This window comes from Oncorhynchus masou, chromosome 31, assembly GCF_036934945.1.
Source record: "Oncorhynchus masou masou isolate Uvic2021 chromosome 31, UVic_Omas_1.1, whole genome shotgun sequence".
In the NCBI taxonomy this organism is placed as follows: Eukaryota; Metazoa; Chordata; class Actinopteri; order Salmoniformes; family Salmonidae; genus Oncorhynchus; species Oncorhynchus masou.
Genome location: NC_088242.1, coordinates 81,161,261 through 81,177,950, shown reverse-complemented (window position 1 = coordinate 81,177,950; position 16,690 = coordinate 81,161,261). Strand labels below are relative to the sequence as shown.

Here is a 16,690-nt window from a genome sequence, read left to right as displayed (position 1 = left end):
TCTGATTTCATTATTACTGAAACAGGATCCAAGTGATATATATAAAGATACAATACATTTAAAAAATGGAGACCTCTTAGACTTCAGTGTTGTGATGCAAAAATTCTAGCTAAATGCTTGGCGCATAGAATTAAAAACGTTTTGTCGGATATTATTCATCCTAATCAGACAGTTTTTTTACATGGAGATAAAATAAGACAAGTACTAGAAACAATAGAATACTATGAAATATCAGGGAAACCAGGCCTGGTTTTCATAGCTGCTTTTGACAAGGCTTTTGATAAAATATGACTGGAGTTTATATATAAATGCCTGGAATATTTCAATTTTGGAGAATCTCTAATAAAATGGGTTAAAGTTATGTATAGTAATCCGATGTGTAAAATAGTAAATAATGACTACATCTCAGAAAGTTTTAAAATGTCAAGAGGAGTAAAGAAAGGTTGTCCACTATTTATTATTGCCATCAAAATGTTAGCTGTTAAAATTAGATCCAACAATTATATTAAGGGATTAGAAATCCATGGCTTAAAAACAAAATACGCTGATGATTCATGTTTTCTTTTAAAACCACAATTAGAATCCCTCCACAGCCTCATAGAGGATATAGATACTTGTTCTAACCTCTCTCGATTAAAACCAAATTAGTGTTCTATATTACGTATTGGATCACAAAAAAATCTAACTTGTACATTACCATGTAGTTTACCAATATAATGGTCTTACGGGGATGTGGACATACTTGGTATAGAGATCCACAAAGAACGAAATTAGAAAGTTAGCAAAATAGATAGGTAGATAAGATCTTGCTACCATGGAAAGGAAAATACCTGTCTATTTGTGGAAAAACCACCCAGATTAACTCTTTAAACGTATCACAGTTCACCTGATTGGTTATGGTTTTGCCTACACCTCGTGACCTGCTTTTTAAATAATATGAACAAAAAAAATAATCAATTTTATTTGGAATGGCAAGCCAGACAAAATGAAAAGGGCATATTTATATAACAAATGTGAATTTGGAGGGCAGAAATGATTAAATATGAAAGCATTAGACCTCTCACTAAAGGCATCAGTCATACAAAAGTTATACTTAAATCCAAAATTGGAGGTGTACCTGTGGATGTATTTCAAGGCCTACCTTCAAACTCAGTGCCTCTTTGCTTGACACCATGGGAAAATCAAAAGAAATCAGCCAAGACCTCAGAAAGAAAATTGTTTGTAGCGGTATTTATTTGAGAGGGGTAAAGATAAAGATTTTGTTCAGGCGCCAGGCAGGTATTAACCGTGCCGAAAGGAAAAGAGTAGAATAGAGAGAGTACCACTACCAGACCCACACACATCAGCAGAAGAGACTGCCTAGAGTGTAGCCTGTTTACCAGATAGCCAGTGTAGAGAAAAGAGAATACACACCCTATAAAACCCACATCACAGCACAGGGGTAACCCCACCAAGAATACCTCATACAATAATAATAACAATAAATGGCAGAGCAATTGAATAGCAATTTCATACAAGAAAGAACCCAGTCATCAACAGAGGATTTGCAATAATCTGTATTATCTTCCAGTGGAGGAGTGCAGAGGGTATGAATGAAAAGAGAATACACACCCTTCATAGACACAAATGCCTTAAAAATGTCCACAATCTTCTCTGCCATGTCATTAGTACACCCCACCTCAATATGGTTCAAATAACAATACACAACTTACAAGCAACCTCACTTTTAACTCAAATGTCCATCCAAATACTTCTGGCAGGATAATAATAGTCCAGCTCTAATGAATTTCAATGGGAAGTGCATTTGAGAAATAGAAAGTCTGGTTGCATGGGAAAGCACTGGAACAATAGCGGGAAGAGAAAGAGAGAAAGAGAATAAGAGAGATCTTAGCTGTGGTCTTCAGGCGTGCCGGTGTACTGTCTGACCGTTTGATGATTTGTTGGTTTGTATGTCAAAGCTTCGCTACAATGATGCTACTAATCCATGCGATCCATAACCGGCGCGGTCCCAAACGATAACAACCACGACCTAGAACTGTCACACCGATGATTGAATTAAATACTTAATAAACTACACACACTGAAAATAAACCAAACTTCTGCAGCATAGCACACACAATCAAACTGTCGCGCCAACCAAGAGCTCCTCCCCTTCCTTACTGCTGATGCTCTCTTAAAAAGTGGCAGCGCACGGTGAAGGCTCCGTGCAGGATTTCGCCACACTCCTCCCCCCCATGAAAAAACAAAGCCTGTAGAAACAGAGGATGCAGGCTTTGACAGGTTCATGTTCCTGCTACACAAAACCAGGGAAGTCCTCATCATCAGAGTCCTCCAGGAAGAGGTCCTGCAGGTGTTGCTTTTGCCTGCGATCCAGCTCTTCTGACGTAGGGTAGCAGGACTTTAGGTCAACAACATGCACTGTCCTGACATCTTCCCCAGTGTCCTCCAAGCAGACCACGTAGTTCACTGGTCCCAACTGCTGCACTACAAGGTATGGACCTTTCCATCTCGAAGTTAGCTTGGCAGTGAACTTATTAGACGCCTTTGACAGATGATGTGACTGTACCCATACACGAGACTGGGGTGGAAAACACACGTCTCGTCTAGGTTTGTCATAGTTTCTCAGCTGTCGTTGTTTGGCTTTGGTTTTGCTGGCCTCCACTCTGGCTAGCAAGGTGTGGTGGTGTTGTACGGCATCAAACGCTGGGCAGTCAGGTGAAACATTCAAACTTTGCAAGACTCTGTCCATCGGACCTTTTAGTGGTCTTCCCAGGTGGAGTTCGGCGGGAGTGACCCCAGAAGTCTCCTGCACGGCAGAGTTCAGTGCAAAGCGAAATTCTGGAAGATGCTGATCCCACCTTGTGTGCTGATCCCCCACAAATGAAGCAAACATCCCCTTCAGGGTTCGGTTTACCCTCTCGGTCAGGTTGGTCTGAGGATGGTAGGCTGTGGTCAGCTTGGCAATTACACCCCAGTAGGTACAGAGCTCTTTGTAGATTCCTGATATGAACTGCGGACCTCGGTCAGAGAGGATTTGGTCTGGAATCCCGAATCTGGTGAAGACCTCCCTTCGCAGAATTAGAGCAACGGCTGATGCAGTGGCTTTGCGGAGGGGAAACAACTCCGCCCAGTGTGTGTAGTAGTCCACTACCACCAATAAAAATTCATTCCGGGTCCCCCGGCTGGGAGGAAAAGGTCCCATGAGGTCAATTCTCAAGATTTCATTTGGATGGTTCACCACGGTCTGCTGCATTTTCCCGGCAGGTCTGCCAATGTCTGGTTTGTATTTCTGGCAGACTTCACACTGCTGTACAAACATCCGGGTATTAACCCACATGCCTGGCCAGTAAACCACCTCTTGAAGTCTTCGATAAGTCTTAAAAACTCCAAGATGGCCACTCATGGGATTAGCATGATAAGCTTGTAGGCCTCCACAAGTCTGGTTCATCCTTGGGAGCAATTTCCAAGCACCTGAATGTACCACCTTCATCTGTACAAACAATAGTACGCAAATATTAACACCATGGGACCACGCAGCCGTCATACCATTCAGGAAGGAGACGCGTTCTGTCTCCTAGAGATGAACCTACTTTGGTGTGAAAAGTGCAAATCAATCCCAGAACAATAGCAAAGGACCTTGTGAAGATGCTGGAGGAAACAAGTACAAAAGTATTTGTATCCACAGTAAAATGAGTACTATATCGACCTGAAAGGCCGCTAAGCAAGGAAGATGCCACTGCTCCAAAACCTTCATAAAAAAGCCAGACTGCGGTTTGCAACTGCACATGGGGACAAAGATCGTACTTTTTGGAGAAATGTCCTCTGGTCTGATGAAATGAAAATAGAACTGTTTGGCCATAACGACCATTGTTATGTTTGGAGGAAAAAGGGGGAGGGTTGCAAGCCGAAGAACACTATCCCAACCGTTAAGCATGGGGGTGGCAGCATCATGTTGTGGGGGTGCTTTGCTGCAGGAGGGACTGGTGCACTTCACAACATAGATGGCATCATGAAGCAGGAAAATTATGTGGATATATTGAAGCAACATCTCAAGACATCAGTCTAAGTTAAAGCTTAGTCGGAAATGGGTCTTCCAAATGGACAATGACCCAAAGTTGTGGCAAAATTGCTTAAGGACAACAAAGTCTAGGTATTTGAGTGGCCATCACAAAGCCCTGACCTCATTCCCATTGCAAATTTGTGGGCAGAACTGAAAAAGCATGTGCGAGCAAGGAGGCCTACAAACCTGATTCAGTCACACCAGCTCTGTCAGGAGGAATGGGCCAAAATTCACCCAACGTATTCACCCAACGTGGGAAGCTTGTGGGGAGGCTACCCGAAACATTTGACCCAAGTTAAACAATTTAAAAGCAATGCTACCAAATACTAATTGAGTGTATGTTAACTTCTGGCCCACTGAGAAAGTGATGAATGAAATCAAATTTGATATACATCATTCTCTCTACTATTCTCTCTACTATTTTAAAATAAAGTGGTGATCGTAACTGACCTAAGACAGGGGATTTTTACTAGGATTAAATGTCAGGAATTGTGAAAAACTGTGTTTAAATGTATTTGGCTAAGGTGTATGTAAACTTCTGACTTCAACTGTATATGTATATAGGTAAGCGTATGTATGCATGTATATGGATATATAAATATATGGGTGATTGGAAATGATGCAGACAATTACATTGATGGAAGCAACAATCTATCGGCAACATTAAAGCTGATCCAGCCCCTAAAAACCCCCAACATAAAACCTTATACAAATCTGTTCATATACACCCTAAAGAAGAATATTACACTTTTTAAAAACATTTTCTGAGAAGCGAGTACTTAGATATGTTCATTTTCACATTTTAATATATTTTCTTGAATGTTTGGGAATTACAGAGACCTTTGTAAAAATTATATAGTAATATAGAGTGGGAAAGCAACCGTGCTTTTGGACAATTAATAGGACACTGCAGTATATAAAACCAAATAAAAATATCTTGTCCAGGACCAGAGTCTGTGCAGACCGGTGCACCATAGCCAACCAGAGCTACAGTAGACCTTCATGCAAACAAGCCATTTGTCACATAGGCCTGTCATCATTCACTTTGAACTGGACTGTGTGTTTACAGGCAGTTGCAACAGAGTGACTTTAGATCACTAGAACACATTCGCCAAAAGCCACCTGAATGGATTTTACAAATATGTTAATACCACAGGAGTCCTCTTACATTTGTGAACTTTACAGTAATCAAACCACTATGAACGTTGTCCTCTTAGGTCTCTCTTTATGTTGTGTTGTCCAAAATATCGAGTCATTGACACTGAAACAGTGCATGCCGAATGGAGGCAGCTAACCAGTTACCAAACCAGCTGTGATTTACAACCTCAAATCAAATCAAATGTATTTATATAGCCCTTCGTACATCAGCTGATATCTCAAAGTGCTGTACAGAAACCCAGCCTAAAACCCCAAACAGCAAGCAATGCAGGTGTAGAAGCACGGTGGCTAGGAAAAACTCCCTAGAAAGGCCAACACCTAGGAAGAAACCTAGAGAGGAACCAGGCTATGTGGGGTGGCCAGTCCTCTTCTGGCTGTGCCGGGTGGAGATTATAACAGAACATGGCCAAGATGTTCAAATGTTCATAAATGACCAGCATGGTCGAATAATAATAAGGCAGAACAGTTGAAACTGGAGCAGCTACACGGTCAGGTGGACTGGGGACAGCAGGGAGTCATCATGTCAGGTAGTCCTGGGGCTTGGTCCTAGGGCTCAGGTCCTCCGAGAGAGAGAAAGAAAGAGAGAATTAGAGAGAGCGTATGTGGGGTGGCCAGTCCTCTTCTGGCTGTGCTGGGGGGAGATTATAACAGAACATGGCCAAGATGTTCAAATGTTCATAAATGACCAGCATGGTCGAATACTAATAAGGCCAGAACAGTTGAAACTGGAGCAGCAGCACGGCCAGGTGGTCTGGGGACAGCAAGGAGTCATCATGTCAGGTAGTCCTGGGGCATGGTCCTAGGGCTCAGGTCCTCCGAGAGAGAGAAAGAAAGAGAGAAGGAGAGAATTAGAGAACGCACACTTAGATTCACACAGGACACCGAATAGGACAGGAGAAGTACTCCAGATATAACAAACTGACCCTAGCCCCATGACACAAACTACTGCAGCATAAATAAATACTGGAGGCTGTGACAGGAGGGGTCAGGAGACACTGTGGCCCCATCTGAGGACACCCCCAGACAGGGCCAAACAGGACCAAACAGAAAGGACAACCTGAGAGCAATATTTATTGGACTACCAACAAATGTACTGGTGAATTATATTAATCATGCATTGACCTGCATCTATCTATTCTGTCAACAAAGCCTTAGTGTACATCATCAAATGTTGAGTCAAACATAATTTATTTTTAAAACCTAAAGTTGGTTTTGTAGCATAAACTGGGAATTTTATATTTTTGACTGACATGATAATTGTCTGTATGGAAATGCTATCAGTTCCACTTTAAATAACAGATTAAATATGTACTAGGAACATTCTTGCAACATCAGCTGAATGCTTTTTGGACCCTAAAAGAAAGATTGCAGAATAATCCGCACAACTGGACAGTTGTGTTTTGTGTACAGTACTGTGCAAAAGTTTTAGGCAGGTGTGAAAAAATGTTGTAAAATAAGAATGCTTTCCAAAATAGACATGTTAATAGATTATATTTACCAATTAACTAAATGCAAAGTGAGTGAACAGAAGAAAAATCTAAATCAAATCCATATTTGGTGTGACTACCCTTTTCCTCCAAAATAGCATCAATTCTTCTAGGTACATTGTATTTGTATTTATTATTTATTTATTATGTATTTATTATGGATCCCTATTAGCTGCTGCCAAAGCAGTAGCTACCCGTTTATACAATTTTAAAAAGATTACAATACATTCACAGATTTCACAACACACTGTGTGCCTTCAAGCCCCTACTCCACCACTACCACATATCTGCAGTACTAAATCCATGTGTATGTATAGTGCACATGTTATCGTGTGTGTGTGTGTGTGCGCGTGTGTGTGTGTGTCTGTGTGTGTGTGCGTGTGTGTCTGTGTGTGTGTGCGCGTCTGTGCCAATGTTTGTGTTGCTTCACAGTCCCCGCTGTCCCATAAGATGTTTTTTAATCTGTTTTTTTTAAATCTTATTTTATTGCTTGCGTCAGTTACTTGATGTGGAATAGAGTTCCATGTAGTCATGGCTCTATGTAGTACTGTGTGCCTCCCATAGTCTGTTCTGGACTTGGGGACTGTGAAGAGACCTCTTGTGGCATGTCTTGTGGGGTATGCATGGGTGTCTGTGCTGTGTGCCAGGAGTTTAAACAGACAGATACCTCTCATAAATAGAAGTAGTGATGAAGTCAATCTCTCCTCCACTTTCAGCCAGGAAAGATTGATATGCGTATTATTAATATTAGCTCTCTATGTACATCCAAGGGCCAGCCGTGCTGCCCTGTTCTGAGCCAATTGCAATTTTCCTAAGTGTCACGGCTGGCTGAAGGACTGGACCAAGGTGCAGCATGATAAGCGTACATTTTCTCTTTATTAAAAATGGGCTATGTGCCCTGAACAAAGTCAAAGTTAACTTCCCACAAAACAGGTGGGGGAAAAGGGTACCTAAGTATGGTTCTCAATGAAAGACAACGATAGACAGCTGTCCCTGATTGAGAATCATACCAGGCCAAGACATAGAAATACAAAACATAGAAAAAAGGACATAGAATGCGCACCCTAGTTACACCCTGGCCTAATCAAAATAGAGAATAGGTGCGGACTAGGTGCGGACTCCGGTCTCAAAACCTGACTCCGGGTGGGCCTTCTTACGGTGGCGGCTCGGGTGCGGGACATGGACCCCGCTCCACCTCAGTCTTGGCCCACGTAGGTGGCGCCTCTGGAGCGGGCCCCGGTCTGAAGACCCTCGTAGACGGCGCCACTGGACTGAGGGACGCCTCTGGACTGAGGGGCGCCTCTGGACTGAGGGGCGACTCTGGACTGAGGGGCGACTCTGGACTGTGGGGCTGCGGCTCTGGCAGCTCTGGACAGGAGGGCTGCTCTGGCAGCTCCGGACAGGAGGGTGGCTCTGGCAGTTCCGGACAGGAGGGCGGCTCTGGCAGTTCCGGACAGGAGGGCGGCTCTGGCAGCTCCGGACAGGAGGGCGGCTCTGTCAGCTCCGGACAGGAGGGCAGCTCTGGCAGGTCCGGACAGGCGGGACACTCTGGAGGGAGGAGACGGAGAGACAACCTGGTGCGTGGGGCTGCCACCAGAGGCCTGGTGCGTAGTGGAGGCACTGGATACACAGGGCCGTGGAGGCGCACTGGCGGTCTCGAGCGCAGAGCTGGCCCCACCCGTTCTGGCTGGATGCCAGCTTCCCCCCGGCAAATGCGGGACGGTGGCACCGAGCATACAGGCCTGTGAATAATCCGCCTCTGTACCGTGCGCATCACCCCATAGCACGGGGCCTGACCAGTCCCATGCTCGCCACGGTAAGCACGGGGAGTTGGCTCAGGTCTGCTTCCTGACTCTGCCACACTCCCCGTGTGCTCTCCCCCCAAAAGTTTTTGGGGCTGCCTCTCAGGCTTCCTTGCCAGCCGTGTTCCCACATACCGCTGGTTCCTCTCTCCGGCTGCCTCTGCTCTCCTAGCTGCCTCACCTATTCCCATGGAAGGCAATCCCTTCCCATCAGGATCTCCTCCCACGTGTAGATTCCCTTGCCGTCCAGAACGTCCTCCCATGTCCAGGAGTCCACCTTACCATGCTGCTTGGTCCGTTGGTGGTGGGAAGTTCTGTCGGCGTCATTTTTAAATAAAGTTCAAATGTACGCTTACCATGCTGCATCTTGGTCCAGTACTTCAGCTAGCCGTGACACTAAGTCCTTTTTTGTGGCACCTGACCACACAACTGAACAGTAGTCAAGGTGTGACAAAACTAGGGCCTGTTGGACTTGTCTTGTTGATAGTGTTGTTAAAACCTCTTAGAGATTGGGCTACTTTTTTCAACATTCTGTTAAAAATCGTGCAACATTTCAACGTCCTGCTACTCATGCCAGGAATATAGTATATGCATATGATTAGTAGGTTTGCATAGAAAACACTCTGAAGTTTCTAGAACTGGTTCAATGGTGTCTGTGACTATAACAGAACGAGTTCCGTGGTCAAAATCGCCAGAAAATCTGGTCACTAAATCGACGGAGAAAAAATCAATCCGCCAGTGTATTTATTGTCTATTGGAAGGAAAAATACTTAAGGGTCAGAATACAGTTCCTATGGCTTCCACACGATGTCGCCAGTGTTGTGATTTCGATTCAACTAAATCCTTGGTCATCTGAGTAATAGCCACATCCGGTTGTCAAGTCCACAGCTGTAAACAATGGAGCCGGAAAAGTTAGTTACGTTTCCCAAACTCGTGCTTATTGAATACAGATCGCTCCGTGATCAATTTGATCGTTTATTAACGTTTAGTAATATCTAAAGTTGGATTACAGAAGTAGTTTGAAGTGTTTTGTCAAAGTTTATAGGCAACTTTTTTAATTTTAAAAAATAACGTCGCTTTTAAAAAACGTGTTTTTACTGGATCTGACGGTGTTCATAAATTGACATTTTGGGTACACAAGGACCGATTTAAATAAAAAAAAGACCCAATTGTCATGTTTATGGGACATATAGGAGTGCCAACAAAGAATCTCAAAGGTAATGAATGTTTTATATTTTATTTCTGCGTTTTGTGTAGCGCCGGCTACACTAATTCCTTTGTTTACGTCCCCTTCTGGTATTTCGGCGTGTTGCCTGCTATCAGATAATAGCTACTCATGCTTTCGCCGAAAAGCATTTTACAAATCTGACTTTTTGGCTTGATTCACAACGATTGTAGCTTGAATTGACTACCTTGCATGTGAATTTTAATGAACGTTTGAGTTTTAACGAGTGCTATTAGCATTTGGCGTAGCGCATTTGCATTTATTGTTGGCAGGGGGTGCGGTTGCGTCCCGGTTGGCCAGAGAGGTTAAGAAGGCAGAGCATTGCTTTATTATAAACAGACTTCTCCCCATCTTAGCTACTACTGCATCAATATGTATTGACCATAACAATTTACAATCTAGGGTTACTCCAAGCAGTTTACTCATCTCAATTTGCTCAATTTTCACATGATTTATTACAAGATTTAGTTGAGGTTTGGGGTTTAGCGAGTGTTTTGTTCTAAATACAATGCTTTAACTTCTAGAAATATTTAGGGCTAACTTATTCCTTGCCACCCAGTCTGAAACTAACTGCAGCTCTTTGTTGAGTGTTGCAGTCATTTCAGTCACCTTAGTAGCTGACGTGTATAGTGTTGAGTCATCCCCATACATAGACACTCTGGCTTTACTCAAAGGCAGTGGCATGTCGTTGGTAAAAACTGAAAAAAGCAAGGGGCCTAAACAGCTACCCTGGGGAATTCCAGATTCTAACTGGATTATATTTGAGAGGCTTCCATTAAAGAACACCATGCTCTGTTAGACAAGTAACTCTTTATCCACATTATAGCAAGGGATGTAAAGCCATAACGTATACGTTTTTCCAGCATCAGACTATGATCGATAATGTCAAAAGCTGCACTGAAGTCTAACAAGACAGCCCCCACAATCATTTTATCATCAATTTCTCTCAGACAATAATCAGTCATTTGTGTAAGTTCTGTGCTTGTTGAGTGTCCTTCCCTATAAGCATGCAGAAATTCTGTTGTAAATTGGTTTACTGTGAAATAGCATTGTATCTGGTCAAACACAATTTGATAACTGGCTGATTGGTCGGCTATTTGAGCCAGTAAAGGGGGCTTTACTATTCTTGGGTATCGGAATAACTTTTAGCTTCCCTCCAGGCCTGAGGGCACACACTCTCTTGAAGGCTTAAATTGAAGATGTGGCAAATAGGAGTGGCAATATTGTCTGCTATTATCCTCAGTAATTTTCCATCCTGATTGTCAGACCCCAGTGGCTTGTCATTGTCGATAGACAATATTTTTTTCACCTCTTCCACACTGACTTCACGGAATTCAAAAGTACAATTCTTGTCTTTCATAATTTGGTCCGATATACGATGTAGTGTCATCGTTTGTTGCTGGTATGTCATCCCTAAGTTTGCTTATCTTGCTTATCTTGCCAATGGAGCAGTCATTAAAGTAGTTTGCAAAATCAGTGGGCTTTGTGATGAATGAGCCATCTGATTCAATGAATGAAGGAGCCGAGTTGGCTTTTTCCCCCAACATTTTATTTAAGGTGCCCCAAAGCTTTTTACTATTATTCTTTATATAATGTATCTTTGTTTCATAGTGTAGTTAATTTTTTATTTAGTTTAGTCACATGATTTCTTAATTTGCAGTACGTTTGCCAATCTGTTTGGCTTCCAGACTTAATTGCCATACCTTTTGCCTCATCCCTCTCAACCATACAATTTTTAAATTCCTCATCAATCCACTGGGATTAAACAGTTATTACAGTAATTTTCTTAATGGGTGCGTGCTTATTAGTAACTGGAATAAGTAGTTTCATAAATGTGTCAAGTGCAGCGTCTGGTTGCACCTCATCACACACCACAGACCAGCAAATATTCTTTACATCATCAACATATGAATCACTACAAAACTTATTGTATGACCTCTTATACACTATTTTAGGCCCAGCCTTTGGAACTTTGGCTTTCTTAGATATGGCTATCACTACATCCTATGGATTTGGATACTGCTTTAAAGCAAATACCTGCAGCATTAGTAAAGATGTGATCAATACATGTTGATGATCTAATTCCTGTGCTGTTTGGTTGTAGGTTGACCAGGGTAGTTACCCTTACACAAAGTCAAGGATTTTGTAGGCATATAGTCAGGTGTATGATTAAACAATTATACCAAACAGGTACTAATAATCATCAATCCAATATGTAGGTTGAAACACAATCATTAACTGAAACAGAAATAGCTGCGTAGCTGGAATAAAACTGGGTGAGGAACAACCAAACAGCTAACAAGGTGAGGTTTCTGAAGACAGTTTACTGTCAAAACTCATACACCATGGCAAGACTGAGCACAGCAACAAAACCCAAGGTATTTATACTGCATCAGCAAGACATTTCAAGGCAGACAGGGGTTTCCATATTTGCTATCCAAGCTCTTTTGAAGAAGCACAAAGAAGCGGGCAATGTTGAGGACCGTAGACGCAGTGGTCAGCCATGGAAACTTACTGCAGCAGATGAAAGACACATCATGCTTACTTCCCATTGCTATCAGAAGATGTTCAGCAGTGCCATCAGCTCAGAATTGGCAGAAAACAGTGGGACTCTGGTACACCCATCAACTGTACGGGGAAGTCTGGTCAGAAGTGGCCTTCATGGAAGACTTTCTGCCAAAAAGCCATACCTCCGATGTAGAAACAAGGCCAAGCAACTCAACTATGCATGAAAACACAGGAACTGGGGTGGAAAAAAGGGAAGCAGGTGCTCTGGACTGAGGAGTCAAAAGCTGAAATATTTGGCTGTAGCAGAAGGCAGTTTGTTTGCCAAAGGGCTGGAGAGCGGTACATGAATGAGTGTCTGCAGACAACATTGAAGCATGGTGGAGGTTCCTTGCGAGTTTGGGACTGCATTTCTGCAAATGGAGTTGGAGATTTGGTTAGAATTAATGGTCTCCTCAATGCTGAGAAATACAGGGAGATACTTATCCATCATGCAAAACCATCTGATTGGCCCCAAATTTGATCTGCAGCATGACATCGACCCCAAACATACAGCGAAAGTCATTAAGAACTATCCTTCTGTAAATACACAGAAGAACTGTGGTTGGTTCTCCAAGATGTTTGGCCTAACCTACTTGCCGAATTCCTTCAAAAACTGTGTGCAAGTGTACCTAGAATAATTGATGCTGTTTTGAAGGCAAAGGGTTGTCACATCAAATATTGATTTGATGTACATTTTTCTTAATTTCACTCACTTTGCATTTTTTAATTGATAAATATAAACTATTAACATGTCTATTTTTGAAAGCATTCTTACTTGACAGCATTTATTTCACACCTGCCTAAAACTTTTGCACAGTACTGTATATCGTTTGTGATATCCCCACATTCCAATGAAAAATTCTGGAAAACCTTTAAAGATTAAATGGGTTCTAGGAAGGTTTTTGCAGCACCTGACAAATGTTTTATTCAAATATTCTACAATTATCAGGACGACTGGACACTTTTTGTGTTATGAGAACATTTGCCAGACCTAACAAACATTCTGGTAACTTTCACTGAACCAATTTTGGCTTGCTGGAAGTAGACTCACTGAACTCGGATTCACTGAACTCTATCCTGACCCTAAAGACTCATCATGCAATTAGCCTTTTTGACTTGACGCGTAGGCTACTGTACAGAGCATCCGCCCACTGCTGTGAACTATACTAGCTAGTTATGCAGCTTGAATAAGAGAGAGTTAATGTGCCTGTCAGACTGCACTGTGTTCTATCTCCTCCCAGTCCCTCAGACTATGTCATGTACCAGTTGGAGCCCAATTCTACTTGATGTTTTTATGTGGGTGTCGCGCTATTTGTTTTTAAGAGCCCAATAGAGACAGACAAGTTGAAAATCCCCTGCTGATGGGAAAAACAAAGCGTAAAGATGCAACTCAGAAACATGAGAGGGGAGCGGAAGTAATAACCAGAGGAGTTTTTATGTGTGTTCAATTAGAAATGGTTTGAAAGCTAGGGAGAGATGGATCTGGGATCTCACTGGCTGAATGTGTAAGCTCCGTGAAGGAAGCAATTTCAGCTGCAAATTGGTTTCTCCCCCTACACCACTACCAACCCAGCCCCCCCCCCACCCCACACACACACACACACACACAGAGAGAAATGCACGCACACGCACACAAACACACACTCATGCCATAGGCACGTGTTCCTCCTCCTCACGTCTTCTCTGGGTGACTCTGCAAAAATACTGGCCACCCATCCTCACCGCAAGAGATCTGTGTGTGTGACATAATTTGTGTTTACAATTCAGCTTGGGGGCATACACACAACACAAACAAGTAAAAACATCTACAGTGAACTCACTGACACACATACTGATGCTCCAGCGTCTCTTCCCTTGTCAGTGCAAAATTACCGTCTGTGAATTCAATTAAAGACTAACCTCCAGATAGGCAGGCTGAAACAGTGTATAAATACATGTCTGTCTTGCTTCCAACTGCCCCAGACTCTTTTCTGCTATGCCAGTGACTGCTCTAATACCAACCAATTAGGGGGGAGAACTGTAGGGCACTATCAGGAGTAGTCATTGGACCATTTGGCTATTACTTTGTATAATGTATTGATTATGCTGATTCTACAGAGGAACAGTGTCTGCTCAGTCTCATCTCCGGTCTTCTGTCTCGCCTCCGCAGGGAAGAAGAACTCGATCCTAATGCACAAGGTTCAGCATGACCTCAATTCGGGCGTCTTCAACAATCAAGAGAACGAGATGATCCAGGAGATTGTGAAATATGACCGTGAGATGGTGCAGCAGGTGGACCTGCATAGGCCACGTGCCATGTCCATGTCCAACCCACCCACACATGGTGGCATCTTCACCCCCCCTGGCCCTCCCCAGAGCTCAGCCATCGCCACCCTCCAGCAGGCTGTGGCCATGAGCTTCTGTCCCCCCATGGTAGGCCCTCTGGCAGGGGGTGGGGGCCTGCAGTCCCCCCGGATGGTGCGGAGGTTCAAGGTAATGCAGAGTGTATCCAGCCCAGTGCCAGCCTCCCCTCCCCCCCAGACCCAGCAGACCATGCATCCCCAGCTATACGCCAGTGGTGCATTCGTAGCGGCCCTCTCCAGCCCCCCCATCCAGAGCCCCTTAGCGGCTGGGGGACGGACATTCCAGTACGGGCCCTCTTCTGGCTCCCAGGTCTCCCTGGTTCAGCAAGTTGTGCCCAGCCCCACACACAGGCCCAACACCCATAACAGCACCCGGTCTCTGCACATGGGCAGTCTGGGTCAGAATGCCAGGGCACTGTCCGCCTCTCAGCCCTCCCTGCCCCAGGGAGGGGCTCAGCCCGTGGCTCCCTGCCCATCACAGTCCGCCCGTGTCTCCTCCACCTCCATCGGGCCCCCTCAGGCCTCCTTGGGCAATGCAGGGGTCAGGAGCACTATGACTCATAGGATGGTGCTTCCTCACCAGATGTCTGCGGGGGCGTTCCCTCTAGCCTCCCTCCCGGGGACTGTTACATCGCTGGGGATGGGCATGGGGATGGGCATGGGCATGGGAGTGGGCATGGGGGCAGGCTTGGCACCAGCCCTGCTGGACTCAGGATTACCCAAGAGTGATTTTATAGCCAGCCTCCCTGAGACAGACCGTGCCAGATCGAGGCTCTCTTCCAATTTGTGACCTTTATTAGATTCCTGCAGAGCCAGTGCTTTTTGGTTGTGGGAACTCTTGTCATTTCTTCCTTCTACCCTATAATTCTCCCTGTCAGGCCGGGCTAAATCTGACTTAAAATGTATGCTGTGTGATTGGTGATGACAGGGAGAGAGAGACAAGAGCTGATGGAAAATGTATGACTAACAATATAAAGTCTGTATACAGAGTTATTGTCAAAGGTGGGATGTTTCTACTCCATCCACAGACAGATACTGACCATACGTAATGGTAGCACCTTGTCCCCACATCTCTTCTCCTTTATTTTCTGTGTTTACTGTAACCATATTCAACATACATAACATCTGTCACCCACTATCTATATACTCCCAACAATAAAAACTGGCTGGGACAAGAAGAAAATCTGGGACCTTCTTCAGATGACAACGATGACATCCACACTTTGCAGAAGTGTTCTGAGATTTCCTCTTTTATCTGTGCCACCGTAATATTGTTTCAGAAAACAAGAAAATGCTAAATGTTATTTTTTTCCACACCACATCTTAAATTAATGCATTCAAAGGCTATAAAGGGAATTGTTTGACATTTGTATTTTTAATCAAGACTTGTACAAACACAATATGGCCTGGGATTAGTAATATATCACTGAAGAAAAGAAAACTATGATTGTAACATTTGAAGGCATGCCCTTCGTCCATAAGTGTGTGTATGGGTATAAGTATGACTGAGTTTCTTCATAGGGAATTCATATAATATATAACTCATCCCCCCCTCTCTCAAATGATCTTTGCAGAAGATGGTGGAGGTATGTTTGATTTTTTTGCTATGGAATCAACCATATCATACATGACATTCCATTCTGACTTTGCCTTTTCAAAACACTACAGCTTGGGATTAAGTGATACGGTTTCAATGAGGTCATCTGTCCCCATAGGATGATGCATATGCATGTTGATATGGGTTATGAGTCACATGAATATCAACATACTGTAAATCAACATACTGTATTTCAATAAACCCTGATGGAATTTCATATCAGGTTATTTGCATAGTTATGTTTAGAATAGGCAGTTCATAGTTTTCTTTGAAATATATCCAAGATAATAGTCTGGCTGAAGTTCTGAATGCACTTTGCAGAGTAATTGACGATGCTAATATCCAGACAGAGCATGTCCAGACAGAGCATGTCCAGACAGAGACTGATGCCTCGAGGTTAGATTGCATAAATAGTTCCATTTAATGAATACATTAAACATTTCATTGATACATATCATCTCATCTGTATTGT

General features: G+C 43.4%; 1 protein-coding gene across 1 annotated transcript in view; it reads left to right on the top strand.

The window, feature by feature from the left end:
- LOC135524540 (potassium/sodium hyperpolarization-activated cyclic nucleotide-gated channel 2-like) overlaps window positions 1-15,671 on the top strand; it is a 109,392-nt gene extending 93,721 nt beyond the window's left edge. The window contains exon 8 of the mRNA XM_064952159.1: window positions 14,429-15,671. Within this exon, the coding sequence (XP_064808231.1) occupies window positions 14,429-15,411 (983 nt within the window). The 3' untranslated portion in view covers window positions 15,412-15,671. The remainder of the gene's footprint in view (window positions 1-14,428) is intronic.
- The last annotated feature ends 1,019 nt before the right edge of the window (window positions 15,672-16,690 follow it).